General features: G+C 39.7%; 1 protein-coding gene across 10 annotated transcripts in view; it reads right to left on the bottom strand.

The window, feature by feature from the left end:
• The window catches only part of PHF20L1 (PHD finger protein 20 like 1), a 61547-nt gene that overhangs the window by 8195 nt on the left and 37548 nt on the right, over positions 1 to 15804 (bottom strand). For 6 of the 10 annotated variants that reach the window (XM_056330173.1, XM_056330174.1, XM_056330170.1 and 3 more), the window contains 7 exons: positions 14717 to 14821; positions 7715 to 7879; positions 7140 to 7321; positions 5120 to 5219; positions 3832 to 3918; positions 2738 to 2933; positions 1954 to 2323 (listed from right to left, as the gene is read on the bottom strand). In XM_056330173.1, the coding sequence (XP_056186148.1) occupies positions 1954 to 2323; positions 2738 to 2933; positions 3832 to 3918; positions 5120 to 5219; positions 7140 to 7321; positions 7715 to 7879; positions 14717 to 14821 (1205 nt within the window). The remainder of the gene's footprint in view (positions 1 to 1953; positions 2324 to 2737; positions 2934 to 3831; positions 3919 to 5119; positions 5220 to 7139; positions 7322 to 7714; positions 7880 to 14716; positions 14822 to 15804) is intronic. The other 4 variants (XM_056330175.1, XM_056330178.1, XM_056330179.1 and 1 more) reach the window with 1 other exon arrangement.

Genomic DNA, 15804 nt, shown 5'->3' with positions numbered 1-15804 from the left:
GACCCTCTGTAAAACCACAAGAGAGGAACACCATATTTCCTGTGCTGTATGAGGACCCAAGTCCATAATTCTAAACCCAAGATCATCATTAGGTGAAACTTTTAGATGCTCACTGCAATAAATTAGAGAAAATCTTAAAGCTAAATAACTTCATATATGATTAGCATAACCAAAGATTTTTGTTTTCTCCATATTTATTCAAATGGCTAGTACATGATTCTCGGGGGGGCAAAAAGCCTAAGATCAAACAGGTCCTCCTCTAAGCTAAGAGATCGACATAGGCAATCGGGGAGCAGTGGCAGGGGTAAGAAGAGAAGCAGAGTACACAATCCAGCTTGTGAAGAATAAATGGAAGGTCCAGATGGGGAAGGCTCATGCTTGCAGAAGCAAGTACAAGGAAACTAAATACAATTTTAAGGATGATGCATATTCCAAAAAGGGACCTGATAACAGTCCATCTGAACAATGTTTGTAAGGGAAAAGAAGATATGTAACAGAATGCACATTAGGATAAGATGAAACAGTATGGAAAAATCAGAATATCCAAGCCTCTGCAAGATACTAGAAGGGAAGGAGAATGCAAAGCCTCAACCAAAACTTTGACAAGGAGAGGTGAAGGTGGCACCTTACAGAGAAGTCAGTTCATGTAAAAACGGCACTTGTGTGTCAGTGTCATCATGGTTTTAAGGTAAGTACAAACAGGTTAGTGGCCAAACCAAGGAGAGCTTTCCTCTGCGTATTAGGTCTAGACAGAAAGCCTTATTTCGGGTATCAAGGCTGACTACTGACAGGGTGAACAAAGGTGTCCCAAAGGAAAGAGTACTCTGACACTGCCCCAGACAGACCTCTTTCTGATTTAAAACAGAGAGCGCACCTAGCTTTTTAGATATATGCTTTAGTCTCTGTAGGAAATATTAGTTTTGTTTCACTGCTCGTATATATTTTCTTTTAATTCTGAATGTATTTATATTAATTAAAATGACAATTTAAGCTACAGTTGGAAGCATACGTCACATGTCTGCACGTCTCCTTACTATACAAACTGAATATAATCATGCGATTTGGCAGTTACTTTAACTAGAATGAGCCAAAGTTTCCCATTGAGGCTATATAGCTTACATGTCACACTGTTAAACTAAAATTAGAAGAAAAAAAGACGTATCTTACTCATTTCTTCCACACCAGAAACTGTATTTCAAAAGGGGGATGAGTTGGGCGATATATTCTCACACAGTTGGTATTGTAGAAAACAGAAACGTTTGTTTCACTTTGTTTTTTGCTCAAAGAGAGCTCATCTCTAAAACCAGACTAACAAGTTTCAGACCTTTTCCACAAAGTAATGGATTCAAACCATTAATGCAAAAATGAGAGATGTTTAAATAGGCAAATATAATCCTGACTAAAAACCTGTGAAACATTTATATTAGAAAAAATATGCAATATAAAAGACTCAAAAGAAGTTGCAGGAAGTGAAATTAGTTGGTCAATAAATCATTACTTGTGGACAGAATTCTAGATAATGTTGCTATTAAAAGAAGAGTACAATACAATAATAAACACTGTTACAAATCTCAGTTCAACAAACAACAAGCAGCATTCCCACATGTACAAAACAGAATTGAGAGAAAGAAGGAAACTTGTCCCATTTTCCTCCCCTCGCAAACAAATATGTACTTTCTGTTTCAAGACCTGCATTTTAAGCATAGGATTCCCGCCCCCCCGTCAACACTGGACTGAGCATACACAGTTTTAGCATGGGCAATACTTTAACTATACTTGGAATTTCATTCACCAGCTGAAATCTGTATCCTTCACCTTGCAACTACCTCTGTGATCCAACTTTGCTTCTAGTGATTTCTGCTGACTTACTTGACAGAATATGTCAACTCATAACATTTACAAGACTGAATGTTTTTCCAGCTAAGAAATTTTGAGATGAAGAATGATATTTACCTGTTCATTCATGCCATCATCTTTAAAAGAGTATTGTAAACAGTTTTTATTCTCTGTGTGAAATTCCTGATCTTCCTCAAAACTACTTGTATCTTCATCATCTGAGCTCATAGGGCCAGTGACTGCTTTGCAGTCTTGCCCAAAACTCTGTGGTTTTTGGTAACTGTGCTCACTTGTGATGTATGTTTCTTCCATCTTCTGAGGTATACTGGGTGGCTCTTTATGGTTTTGACTGTGACACGTCCTTTCAGTTGGATTACCAGCATCTGGCAAAGTCACTATTTTTTTCTCTATCCCAATAGTTACTTGTTCTTGTTCTTTTCGCATCCCTGAATAAGCCCAGAGACGAAGGTCTGGGTGATGCTTATTCCTGCAATGAAGGGGAAGAAAAAGAGCAAGTTACAGACACCGCCACTTACAGCACTGAACTATTCAGCATACACTTCTGCTAGACCACAGCTACTGATAAGCACCAGTACCAAACATGTAAGCATTCCTAGGTCACTTAATTTAGAAAAATCCAGAATGGCCCTTTAACACAAAACTGACTATTAAAAAAACCCAACAATAATCACTGCCAATAATCCCAAGATACCAGATCCACTCAGGTGCTGAACACCTAACTCCCACTGAAGCTGCAGGTATTCCACACCTTGTATTTGAATTATTTAAACTATTCTACAAGAAAGAACTTTAATGTGAGAGAATAATACACATGGAATAATGGTAGTCTCCAATACCTAGATATATAAAAACTGAGAATAAACCCTGGACTGATACTCACTTTAATATCCCAATCTTCAACTGCAGTCCATGCAATACTTCAGTTACACCGTATACATCTGCCAGTAGGTGATGCGTTGACACAATCTTTTTGGCATTAAGATGAGAGTAGTTTTCTTTCAAAAATGATAATCCACACATGTGTCCATTGTTTAGCCAGTCTTTATCATAAAGATATTTGGCACTCCACCTCTGACCTGGGGTAAGAAATAAACAAATTGAGGGCCATCTAAAGCCACAGCAGAATTGTATTTAAAACTAGAATGCTATAATTATATGCTGTACTCTCCTAAATGTCTCCTAAAATCCATGAAAGAATGACTCAAGATCTTGCTATTAATATATTAAAATTTAGTTTTCATGGATTAACAGGAAACTCTTAACACTTATTAAAACAAAAATAAACCTGATATCTCAAGGCCTCTCATTTGAAATTAAAATCTAATTAGCTTTGCAATCAAAGTACAGGATATTAAGAACTGTGCTATTATCAATCTAACTGTAAAAAAATGTTTGAATTGGCATTTTATTTATGTAACTACTGCAGCTTACCTTAAAAAGAAAAAAAACAAAAAAAAAATCTAAATTACCAAGAGACACGTTAGAGAGTGGATCTTACATGGACATATTCAAAACACCTAGTTTGTTTCTAAAAGACAAATATTTTGCTTCAATATTGAAGTCAATACCTATTTATTAGAAGGCAGGAGAAGGCTTCATGAACAGTAGACATTTCAGAGTTATCTGACAGCAGAGTTCTTACACTCTCCTTTGAGGTGCCTTTTAAGAGACACTACTAGACAGGATATTGATGTGAGTGGGCCTTTGCTCTCCCATGCTATGGTAACAACTACAGTCTTAACCCAACAGGCATGAAGGAGTATTTAGCTAATGCTTCTATAGAAACTTAAAAATTATTTAAAAAAAATAATCAAAAAAACAAAACTAGAAATCTATAATGCTAATTATTCCAGTACTATTGTTTACAGTGAGGAACCCAGACAAACAGGCTGACCGCAATATCTTACACTCAATTTCATATCAGACTATCATCATATACAGAACAAAGAATGGGTTGATGGAAGCCCTTCATACCTTTCAGGAGAATACCCTGTCTATCTCCTTTCTGCCCATTATCCCAATACACTTTAAAATACTGACATTGTGAATGACCTTTTTCTCCTGACATAGAAAGAAAAGAAGTAATGGTTAGGAAGGGAGAGAAGATAAAAATTAGGGACACAGTCTCTGCATAGCAGGGGATATCTAAGTACCTAGTATAGCACAGGAAAAGAACACAAGACAAATTAGTTGGTTTTAATATGAAAAAGCTTGACTGCTCAAAGAGTACACCACACAGAACTATCAAACAAGACACTATAGCATCAATTTAGATTAAGATTGAGGCAGATGGAAAGAGTCACATCTTTCCAGCTCTCTTTTCCTAAATTTTCTTCTCCAAACTAACTAATAAAAACTGTGCTATTTCATACCCCTGCCAACAGTTTTCAGATTTTGTTTCTTAAATTCAGAATGAAAGTAAATTTGGGCACGCAATCTCATTCCCCTTTTGAAAGAACTGGACTGCTGGATACTTCCCCAGAAGAGATGTTGTATGTGTTTGTACCAATTGTCATGAACAATACTAAGAAGTTTGTTCCAAATCGCATAGGTTTTTTTCCAAATAACTGCTAAGAAAAATGGATTTATGGACGTAATCATTTTTTAAATCACAATCTTACTAAACAAACGCATGCCATTTGAAAGTAAATGGACTCTTCCTAATTCTTACCATTTCAAACTTATCCTAACAATCTCAAGTTCATGATACGTCATTTGTGCACTACTGTTTACCATAGGAAGTGCTAGATTTTTTCATATTTTACATATTCAGTTCCACACCTTTATTTACAACTCTGGAAAAATGCAAACATCATAAAATTGCAATTAAAATGAAATGACATCCACAGCATATTTGAGGGTACTGTAGTAATGAGCCCTTTTTCTTTAAAAAAGCTCCCAATATTTAAATGAACAGATGTGATTCAAAATATAGGCAAAACAGACCGCTGTACAAGAATGATTTGTTTGGAAAGGCTTTTCAGATTACACTGACATGAAAAAGCGCTAAGGTATTGGGGGAATTAAGTTTCAACAACTAAAATGAGGGTAATTAAGATCACTACTAAGATTTAGCATAGTTGAACAAGACATTACTTACAGGAAACTAAGTGTCTGCTCAGAGCCAAACTTAGAATCGCTTGCCCCAAAGAAGTGTAACACAACACAAAACAGACAAAGCTTTAACAATTTAAGCAACACATAACATCTCTGCTCAACAACCCCAAGCAGACAGCTGCAGATAAAGGTGGTTCACCCATACCTGGTGGATCTCTGCAGATATAACAGATGTACTGCTCTGGAATGCTGTCCTCCAACAGTCCCATGCATACACTGTGCTGCCAGCACAAGCACTCTTCACACTGACATCAGAAAAACACAAAAGCAAAAACTAAAACTGAGATAAGTAGATTCAAAACGTCAGAAGCTATTTCTTGTATCGTTAAAATGCAGAGAACAGCAGTTTAACTTAAATAGCTGGTTTGAGTAATATTATTATAGTTGGGCAATTTGTGTTTGGGTAGGCAAAGACACCAAGCTAAAAAAGAGGTCTAGTTCTGAAAGTTACCTCAACCACAAATTCCAGACTGGAAAAAAAAAAAGTGAAGATGTAATATTTAATAATATTTTATTACAACATTCAGTATTTTAGCACCTAAATATTTAGAACTGAAACGTAAGACAGGAGTATAATATTACAGTAAAGTAGAAAGATAATGTAATACATTACAGCATAACAGTGAAAAGTAGAAAACTCTTCAGTTTAATTATTTATATTTACAAAGCATCTCTCCAGTGCGCTAGAAAGATGTGTTTTTAATATCGCACCAATGGAAAATCTAAAAGAAAAAGAAAATGAAGAGAAAATGAAAGAGGAGAAACAAGAGAATAGGAGAGCAAAATAGAAGTGGTAAGACATGAGGGCCTAGGAAGAGCAAGCTGGTTGCTCTCAGTGAGACAAGGCATGTGGAGGAAAAAACCAGGCTGTCACTGGACTCCAGCAACAGGCAGGAAACTACCACTCAAACATACATTTCCTTTTCTCAACTCATCGTTTGCCTGTGTTCTAAATATACGCTGTTTTACTGCTGAAAGTCTCTCCTCTTCGCTTTGACATGCTTTTGAGCATGCATCTATTCAAAACACTGAAGTCACCTTTCCTCTTGTCATACTGCTATGGCTACAATTTTCTCTCCTCTCTCCAAAGATTTCTATACCAGTCCCTTTTTCCCCCAGTATTACCATAGCTGAACTCCTGCTTAATTCCTTTAACAAAACGCTGCTTTTCAGCATGTTCCCAGGGACAGTTTTTGGGTCCTTCCTTTTCAGGTCTTCCTGTCATTTACAAAAGATTAAGTCCACTAACACAAGACAGCCACACTTGCTTCCTTCAAATCTCAACTAAAAAGGTTCCATATTTTCAACAGAAACTGTACCACCTTAACAGTTGAATACAAACCTGGTTTTTGAGTGGGGAAAAAAAACCCATAGGAAGTTCATGGCTTTGTTAAAGTTTATCACAACTTTCTTCCTCACTGTTGCTGGCATCTGATCTAATTGCGATATTATTATGAATTCCCAGAGATAAAGACTTTAAATTAGCATTACTAGATGGGAAATGCTCCCCTCACTGGAGTACAGATAGATAAGCAGCAGGAGTTGCAATCTGTCAGCACCTAAATGCTGTGCAGACACCATATACTCTTCTTCCCTTTTTTAAGTACCAAGTAAGATTTAAATTCTTAGTAGTTTCTAAAACAAGCTAGTGATACCTAGTTTGAGAAGTGCTATTCTATAGATGAAGCAAGCACATCACACACCCCCCGCAGTTACTGACAACATTAATGCCTGTATAGCAGAGGTCTCGCATACAGCTGGGGTACATCTACAGTGAGCAGAATGGTTTCTACAACTGGTACTGCAAACCACAAGGGCTAAACCAGAAGGGCTCGTATAATCAGGATGGTCTGTGGACAGAAGCAATCATTTGTGTGCAGGAAAGGATACTTCATTCCAAATTATAAACTGGCTATAAAGAAAAAAGTTAACTTCCCTTACAAACCTGTTCTACATATCAAACTGTTAGAGAAACCCCATCCTAGAGTAACAGTTCTGCATATACCAAATAGAGCCATGCCAAGGGCAGAACATAGAAATATTTTGTTATTGTTTGCTTTATTTACCACGCTATGTAATGTTGGTCTCCCACACATCAAAAGGGCACTTTCACAAGCAAGACATTCACATGTAAAAATATATATTCCCCCCCCCAATTTCTTTACCTGAATCATAAAGCCATTTTCTTCATCCAGTTCACAAATGCATCTAACAATTTCATTGAGAGCATCATCTTCATCCTGAGACTCCTCAAAGTTAGTTGAATCAAAATCCTGATTGTATTCATCACCACTAAGTAACAAACTCTCTGTAGAGGAATCATCCAAGAACTCCACATCTGAAAGGTCTAGTAAAAATAAATACATGTGAAATTGTGTGTGCAGACAGACAATACCTTACAGAAATATAGGGTATTAGGGCAGTTAAAAATCTTAACCTGCGTATAGGAAAAAAAATAAAGCACTCTCAAAGACACTGCTGAAATATGAGATTTCTTTATGAAATCTGCAAAATGCCTTTAATGTGATCTCCTCAGAATCAGAGTAGCGACACTTAACCAAAGGAAGTACAATGCAGAACAGCTTGGGGAGTGTAAACATTTGGATTTAAATAGATGAAGTATAAATCAGTCACCATATTTATAGCTACATTCCCAAACATAAACCAAGGCATTTCCTTCAAAATTATCTTTCTTAAAGAATTAAACAAACAAACTTTAAGTTGCTGTCAGCCAACGTACTTTCTCCACTAAGGTCAACAGACAAGATAGCTCTTGGATACTGGTATGATGTATTCTTCTCTGAGAACATGCTGCGCAAAGTCAGAGAGCTCCCCGAAGACCTTGTTAATGGAGAGGAGCACCTGTCCAAGAACTCAACAGAACTATCTTCATAATCTGAATAATCTAAAAAGAAAATAAGTTGCTGTTACAGAAGTAAAGTTTATGACTAATGCCAAAGAAAAAAAAATAACATTTAAGTATACTACAATATGAAGTTCAGAAGTAAAGAATATCAACACTGAGGTAATAGGATGATGAAACTGTAAATATGAAATGGCAAAAGCTCTTCATAAAGATATTTTATAAAAAAAAAATTCCAGTAACAAACATAACAAAGTTTAATAGCCAAGACAAGCATTACCCATTTAACCACTTCCTCCCCCCATCCCGGAATATATAGAGACGAAAGTTTTCCTAGAACGTTACACAGTCATCTTTTTCCACAATTCATCCTGTACCATCTGCCATCCTTGAGATGCTGCTGACAGCCGTTTGCCTTAGGTCTGTTCGTAGCAGTACCAACATCGCTACCTAGAAGTACCTGCAGACAGTCCTGTGATAAAAAGCAATGAAAGCTTGTCTCTATACCTGCAGGTGAGCACAGGGAGCCCAGAGAAAACCATCAACCATCCTAGGATGTTTTCACGCCCATCCCAGAAGCCATCATCCATTGATGAGCCAGTGGCTCCCGGGACGGGCCTAGAAGCATCCCAAAAGGAGATGCTCTCAGAAGCCCAGAGAAGCATGATGAGCGGGCAAACAACAACCACACCCTGCCCAGGCTGCTCCCAGCAGCACCATCATCCCCACCATCCAGGCCTGAAACCCAACGCAACATGCAGCCAGCGGCGTTCCCCAGGGGTCAGTGCTGGCTCCAGTCCTGCCCAGCTTACTCACCAGTGACCTGGAGGAAGGGACAGAGGCACCCTCAGCAGGTTTGCTGGTGATACAAAACTGGGAGGAGCGGTCGGTACCCCAGGAGGCTGCGCCGCCATTCTGCGAGACCTGGCCAGGCTGGACAGTTGGGCAGAGAGGAACCCAGTGAAGTTCAACACAGGCCAGTGTAGGGTCCTGCCCCTGGGGAGGGACAGCCCCGCGCACCAGTACAGCCTGGGGTGACCTGCTGGGGGGCAGCTCTGCAGAGAGGGACCTGGGAGTGCTGGGGGGCAGCAGGTTGCCCATGGGCCAGCAGTGTGCCCGTGGGGCCAAGAAGGCCAGTGGGACCCTGGGGTGCATGGGGATGAACATGGCCAGCAGGCTGAGGGAGGTGATTCTGCCCCTCTGCTCTGCCCTGGTGAGGCCGCATCTGGAGTGCTGTGCCCAGTGCTGGGCTCCCCAGTTCAAGAGAGACAGGGAGCTACTGGAGAGGGTCCAGCAGTGGGCTGCAAAGATGAGGTGACCGGAGCATCTCCCTTCTGAGGAAAGGCTGAGAGAGCTGGGCCTGTTTAGCCTGGAGAAGAGAAGACAGAGGGGGGAACCTATCAACATCTACAAAAGGGCATGTGTTCAGAGACTGGGACCAGGCTCTTTCCAGTGGTGCCCAGCAATAGGACAAGGGGCAACGGCCACAAACTGCAGCATATGAAGTTCCATCTGACTATGAGGAAGAACTTCTTTATCTTGAGGGTGACAAAGCCCTGGCACAGGCTGCCCAGAGAGGCTGTGGGGTCTCCTTCTCTGGAGACATTCGAAACTGCCAGGATGCAATTCCGTGCAACCTGCTCTAGTGAACCTGCTTTAGCAGTGGGGTTGAACTAGACTATCTCTAGGTCTCTTCCAACCCTGACCATTCTGTGATTCTGTGTTACCCAGAGCAGCTCTTTGGGTCACCTTTTGGACTAAGGGCAGCTGCAGCCCAGGAGTGGGGCACACTGTGGGATGTAGGAGAAAATAATTTTGGGATTGCAGAAGACTTATGGAATGTTCAGGGAAGGAACAAAAGGTAGGGAAAATGGATGGACCTAAGTGATTTGGGGAGCAACAAGCATGGAGAGAACAGGAATAAGGGGATAAGAAGGGCTAGCTGTGCATAAATAGTTTGCTGGTCAGTATACTTGTCGGGCCATGCCCTGCGTCTGATCAGCACAGTTTATCCTATCTGTGCTGGCAGAGGTGGTGGAGTCTCCCTCCTTGGAGATACTTAAGAGTTGTCTGGACCCAGTCCTGGGCAATCAGCTCTAGGTAGCCCTGCTTGGGCAGCGGGATTGGACCAGAGTACCTCCAGAGGTCCCTTCCAACCTCACCCATTCTGTGATTCTTACTGAAACCCATCTCTAACTCTTACCCAGGTGAGAGGCACTCTATTCAGTGTGCAGGTGTTTACGTGGGGGTCTGAGTCCCAGGAAATGGAGTTATACCACAGGTCAAAGGGCCCATGTGCCTGTGGTGACAGCACATGGAATGACTGGAGTGACTGAAGTGCCAGCCACCTTGCAAGGGATCTCTGGTCACAGAGGCCTGTAAGTGCTTGCTGCAGCACCTGGAGCCAGCGCAGGTGTCAGATTGTTAGCAGAGATCAAGCCAGGCCAGCTGGTGAGCAGTTGTGGTAGCCTGGAGCAAGGGGGGAGCGGGTCTGCAAGGGCCAGCTCTGGGTGTGGGTCCCTCTCTAAGTGGGGCTATGGAAACCTGGGGAGTCCTGGCCATCTCTGGGAGCATACCCACGAGTGAGATGGTCTGTACTGCAGTGGGGCTGTGGCCCCAAGGGCTCATACGTCCATGTACGGACTGAGATCCAGAGGCGGGTGCTGGGCAAACAGTGTCTGAGCCTAGCTGCTGCAGGGATACACACTGTACATACGTATAAAGACCCGTATATTCTCACTAGTAGACCCTCCTTCCTGCTCAGCCAAAGAAGGGAGCAGGATGAGGCTGTCAGAGCACAAACACCAGCACAGACAGCACTGTGCACTTCTGCCTGCTGGTAATACAGGAGAATTGACATTTATATTGATACCAGCATGATATATTTTCCTCCAACATATACTACTTGCAACAGTGTCAAGGAATGTATTTGCAAGTCTATCCTTAATCATAGTGACTGGTGAGACTGTCCCAGGCGGGTTGGAAGGGATCTTAAAAGTCATTGAGTTCCCACCCCCTGCCACGGGCAGGGACACCCCCCACCAGACCAGGTTGCTCCCAGCCCCGTCCAGCCTGGCCTTGAGCCCTGCCAGGGATGGGGCACCCACAGCTTCCATGGGCAGCCTGGTCTAGTGCCTCAGCACCGAAGTGATTCATAGTGAAGAATTTCTTCCTAACATCTAATCTAAAACTACACTCTTTCAGTTTAAAACTGTCACCCCTCATCCCACCACTACACTCCCCAATAGTCCCTCCCCACCCTTCCTGTATGCCCCGTTTAAGTACTAGAAGGCTGCTGTAAGGTCTTCCCAGAGCCTCTTTTCTAGGCTGAACAGCCTGTCCTCACACAGAAGGTGTTCCAGCCCCTGATCATCTTTGTGGCCCTCCTCTGGACCCACCTGAGCAGGTCCATGTCTTTATGTGGGTCAAATGGTAATTAAGAGTAGCTATCCATTTACTCCTTTTAAAACTTATTACTCTGAATATGAGTAATCAGATTTCCACACTCATCCTTCTGTAGGAAGCATTCCCCCTACCACCTTTATCAACAGTTTTCTTGCAGTGGGTTCCACAATATGCTTTTCTCCTAAATACTTTCCATAAAGCCACTGTTCCTATTTACTTTCTCCTTCTGTCAAAAAGACTTATCTACCATATTTTCTAAGTATATTCACTGTAAGGGAGTCAACTCAATGAGTAGTTGAGTTGATTACTTCATGTTGTATTGCTGTCAACCTCACTGTAATGGAACAGTATAATTAACAGAAATTACCTACCTTCTGTGTTATATGGATTTTATATCAACAGTCAATCATGCATACATGCCCAGAGTACACAAAAAAAAGTATGTTTTGCTGGGGTTTTTTGTTTGTTTTAAAGCCTTGCACAAAACTTATCTGCTCTCTGTTCTTCCCCAAGATGCCTCAATTTGATTCCAAAGGAACGGATCATACCTCACACCCTTTCATTTCTGCCATGCCCTGAGTAGGGTGAGCTAGTCCTGGAGAAAGAGAAAACAACTTCTTTTGACAGATCTTTTTTCAATGGGCTTTTTCAGGGTCAGACACCAAAGTCAGAATCTGACGAAGCATTTTTCTTCTTTCCTCCCAGTTAAAAAAAAATAAAAAATTCAGGCAGAATACCTCTGGATTACTAGAAACAGATTTTCACAAGATGAATATGCAAAGAATAAAAAGCTCAACTTTTACATCTGGATTTCAGATTTTTATTTGTCAGGGCATTGGGAGTTATATCATTTTCTCCTAATATTTACAAGCATTGGATATAACCCCTAGAAGTTAGAACTTAATCATGGTACCTCTGCCAAGCTTCTGTTTCAAGACAAGCTGGCAAAAAGACCAAAGCAATAAAAGGAATTGGGGGGGGGGGGGGGGGGGGGGCGGGGAAAAAAAAAAAACCAACAAAAAAACAAATGAAAAAAACAACCCACAACAAACCACCTTATGACCTCAACAAGATAAAACCAAAAAACAGTACCGGGTGCAAGAACACAGCTCTGATGTTAATTTGCAAGAGATACTCTGTTTAAATCACTGAAAAGTGAACAAGGTTTTCAGAACCCATTGCATGTAGGAGCTGTATGAAACCAGAGAACCAAGTGCAGACCAGACAGCCCAAAGCCTTAGACTCTCTGCTCTCAAGCAAGTGCTTCACGAAATACCCAAGTATCACAGGCTCAGGTAAGAGCCACCAGTCTGACCAACTCCTCCCAAACCTTCTAAATTGTGCACTACAGCTTTTTCTGATGATTCTTCTAAATTCTAGAATTTAGCACCAAGTATGACACATAACTTCTCTATTTACCTCTTTTTTTTGTAAATACATGAAACAGAAGGCTCAGGGATATACTATACCAATGTTTCGCCATTACAAAATAAACATTTCTAGTTCTGACCTTATTTAAAATCTGTAGCTTGTTACCTATTAAAACTTGCTCTGCTCAAAAGATCTTTTTTCAAATACTTCAAATCACTGTTTTGCTTATTTCTATGCAAGTTCTTTTTCAGACACTTTTACAACAACGCTCAAGTGTCATATATTCAAAGGATAGAAGAGCTATAAATATCAAACAGCACTGAGAATGCTGCCGGGGATGTTGCTGTACCCAAGGTGATGACACATTACTTTTGAACATCTTCCTCAAAATGCAACCCATGGAGAGCATTAACTCACTCTGCCATGTTTCATCATCGGTGTTTCATCACAGATGAAGTGGCTAGGACTGCTTAGGGTCTTGTATACTAAGCATTTACCAGTATCTTCTTGCAAATACTTCGAAGTCCTCCCAGAGCAAGTAAAAAACTCTCAATAACTTATAAGTAAAATAAGCATTCAAAGGTTATAGTTAACAATTACATTACTCCAATATAAAGAAGGTGAAGTACATGAAACCTAGGTTGCTGCAGTTCACATTCAAACACTGCATGATTTAGGAGCATTTTCACGTTATAGCACAAATGCTTGACGGGCAAACACATCACTCTAGACATCAACAAGGCATCTTTAAATGTCTGTGGTCAGAAGCTCCTTTTAATGCACAGGGGTTTCCTACATGCTCCTCAAGGAAAAATTTCTAGAAAATTCTTTGATAGGTTTTACATTTTCACCTTCTCACATTTTACGAAATTTTAATCAAATGGTTATGTATTAGGTACAAGTTATTATGACTGATATCTACTAAAGTACACTCTCAAAGCACATGAAAGTAAACTCAATCTGATAGGCATAGAAAGGACAGCCTATGTTCTCATTTTTAAGTTTCTGAATACTTAAAGATGTTTTCAAAAAAATAATAATAATACCAGCAGCAAGACAAAAATAAGTAGCATTATTTTAAGTCTGGAAACACTTTCTGAAGCAGGCATAGTACACAAAAAAATTTCAGTCTTTGGCAAGAAGAAGAGACAGAATGAGTCTGCATCTGCCCATGCTGTTATTTTTATTACCATAATGCTGCAACTAAAATTGCACTGTGCAAGAAAAGGTAAACAAAGGAGCCTGTACTGTGATTTCATGGGAGATTAAAACAGAAAAAGCATGTGGAAAAGGGGAAGAAACACAAAGAAACAGTAAAACTGTACTGTTTGTTTATAATAAGATTACTATCCTGCTGACCAAACAAACCAACCCAAATACTGTCCAGTTTTTCCACAGAAATCATGCTAAGAAGCATTATAGAAGGGATGGCGCTAAAGCTTTAACACACACTTACAGGAGTACTTCTCCAACAAGAAGAAATAAGCACAAAGTGGTTTGAAAGGGTTGTTTTGTTAAAATGCACAAGCTACCTAGAGCCTCATATCTAAAGAACAAATTATTTTTGTCCCTCTAGGGAATGAAAATAACAGAACAAAAAGGTGAGTGATACAATCAAAGAATCAGAATAGGGAAATAAGATGGTATCACCACCTGTCAAGACAACAGACTTTGTTTCAACAGAGACGCCAAACACAGCTGTTAAAGGTTAACTGCTAAGGAGGGGCTGCATTTTATAGAGTAAACCACTGAAACTGAGCAACAGTCGTGATACTAGAATAATTTTAATGTCCAAGCAAAATAGGTAGGATGTGTATACAGAGCTTCAAATGAAGAATTTGAAGAGATGAGAAGAGCAAGCATATCTTCTGAGGTAAGAAAAAACATCTAAGTCTATCAAGAAAAGGCAAGTTATAAACACTGAAAAGACGTCATAGACCTACCTAAGTGTCCTTTCAATATTTAAGGCCAAAACTTTTTTTTGACAGTTATTTAATTTGACATTCATATTATTTAGAAACAAATCTTAGTATCTAATGCCAGAAATACAGTGGTTTTACTTTTCCTTTTTTTTTTTTTTTTAAATAAGCAAGTTGAACTTACCATGCTGTTTAGATTTCTTCTTTTTTTTCTTCTTCTTTTTCTGTTTCGATTTATGATCTTTCTCTTTTTTCTCTTTTCTCTCCTTTTCCTTTTCTTTCTTTTTACCTGAAATAAAAATTAATAATTTTAAAACAGCAGTACCATTCCAAATTGCTTGCTTCATCTGGCTTAACCTAAACGTGACATTCAAAATCAAGTATTCCAGTTGCCTAGTCAAATCAAAATGAACCAGTCATTTCACTTGATATCTTGGGCATGTCTCTTATTAATTGCCAGTAGAATGACTCAAAGTAATCTCTCTCAAAAATTAACATTTTACCATTTTGCGTATTTCCAAACGAGATAGTGTAGCAGAAGATACAGCAAAGCACGCACAACAAGTGGTGTTATTGAAAGAGCTTATAACATCTATTTTACTTATAGTTCAGGATAAAAAGGTTTGGGCAAGAGAAAAAGGTTTCAAAACTGCAACATTTCAAGCTAAAAAGATAAAGCTATCTTAAAAAACATACATTAGGCCTACAGAAAATAATTTGAAAGAAGTTTTAGTATCAAAAACCTGCTGATGCTGTTAGCACTTTCTACTGCACGGCAACGGTTTTCCTTGCAGAAAACTGATTCTGACCAAAATCTCCGATACATTTTTTTATACTACAGTTCTAACTACTGTTGGTATATGCATGAGGACAAGTGCTTTTGTTTCAGAAGAATTCTCCCCAGACAAAATACTGAGTAATCAGCAGTGAGATAAATAATGAGGAAATTGACTTGTTACAGAAATCAAATCCTTAAAGTCAGTGTTTAAGGATTATTTCCTGCACACAGACTGGAGTCTTGTTATCTTCTTGGGGAATACAGAAAAAGAACTCTTTACCTCCTGGAAAAATAAGGCAGGATTGCTTATGAATTCTTATCCACTTCTAATATTTATTTTTTTTTTAAACACAGGATAAAACCAAAGCCCTCTTAAATCATCCAAAGCTCTCTTAAATCATATTTTTGTTCAAGAATTACCACATGTTTTCCTAGGAACACTTAACTGTTTTCTCCTCCCCTGCCAAATCCGTCAGTACAAGGACATAGAGGCA

The sequence above is a fragment of the Falco biarmicus genome, chromosome 3, assembly GCF_023638135.1.
Source record: "Falco biarmicus isolate bFalBia1 chromosome 3, bFalBia1.pri, whole genome shotgun sequence".
Classification (NCBI taxonomy): Eukaryota; Metazoa; Chordata; class Aves; order Falconiformes; family Falconidae; genus Falco; species Falco biarmicus.
Note: the sequence above shows the minus strand (reverse complement) of the source record. Positions and strands in the feature narration are given on the sequence as shown.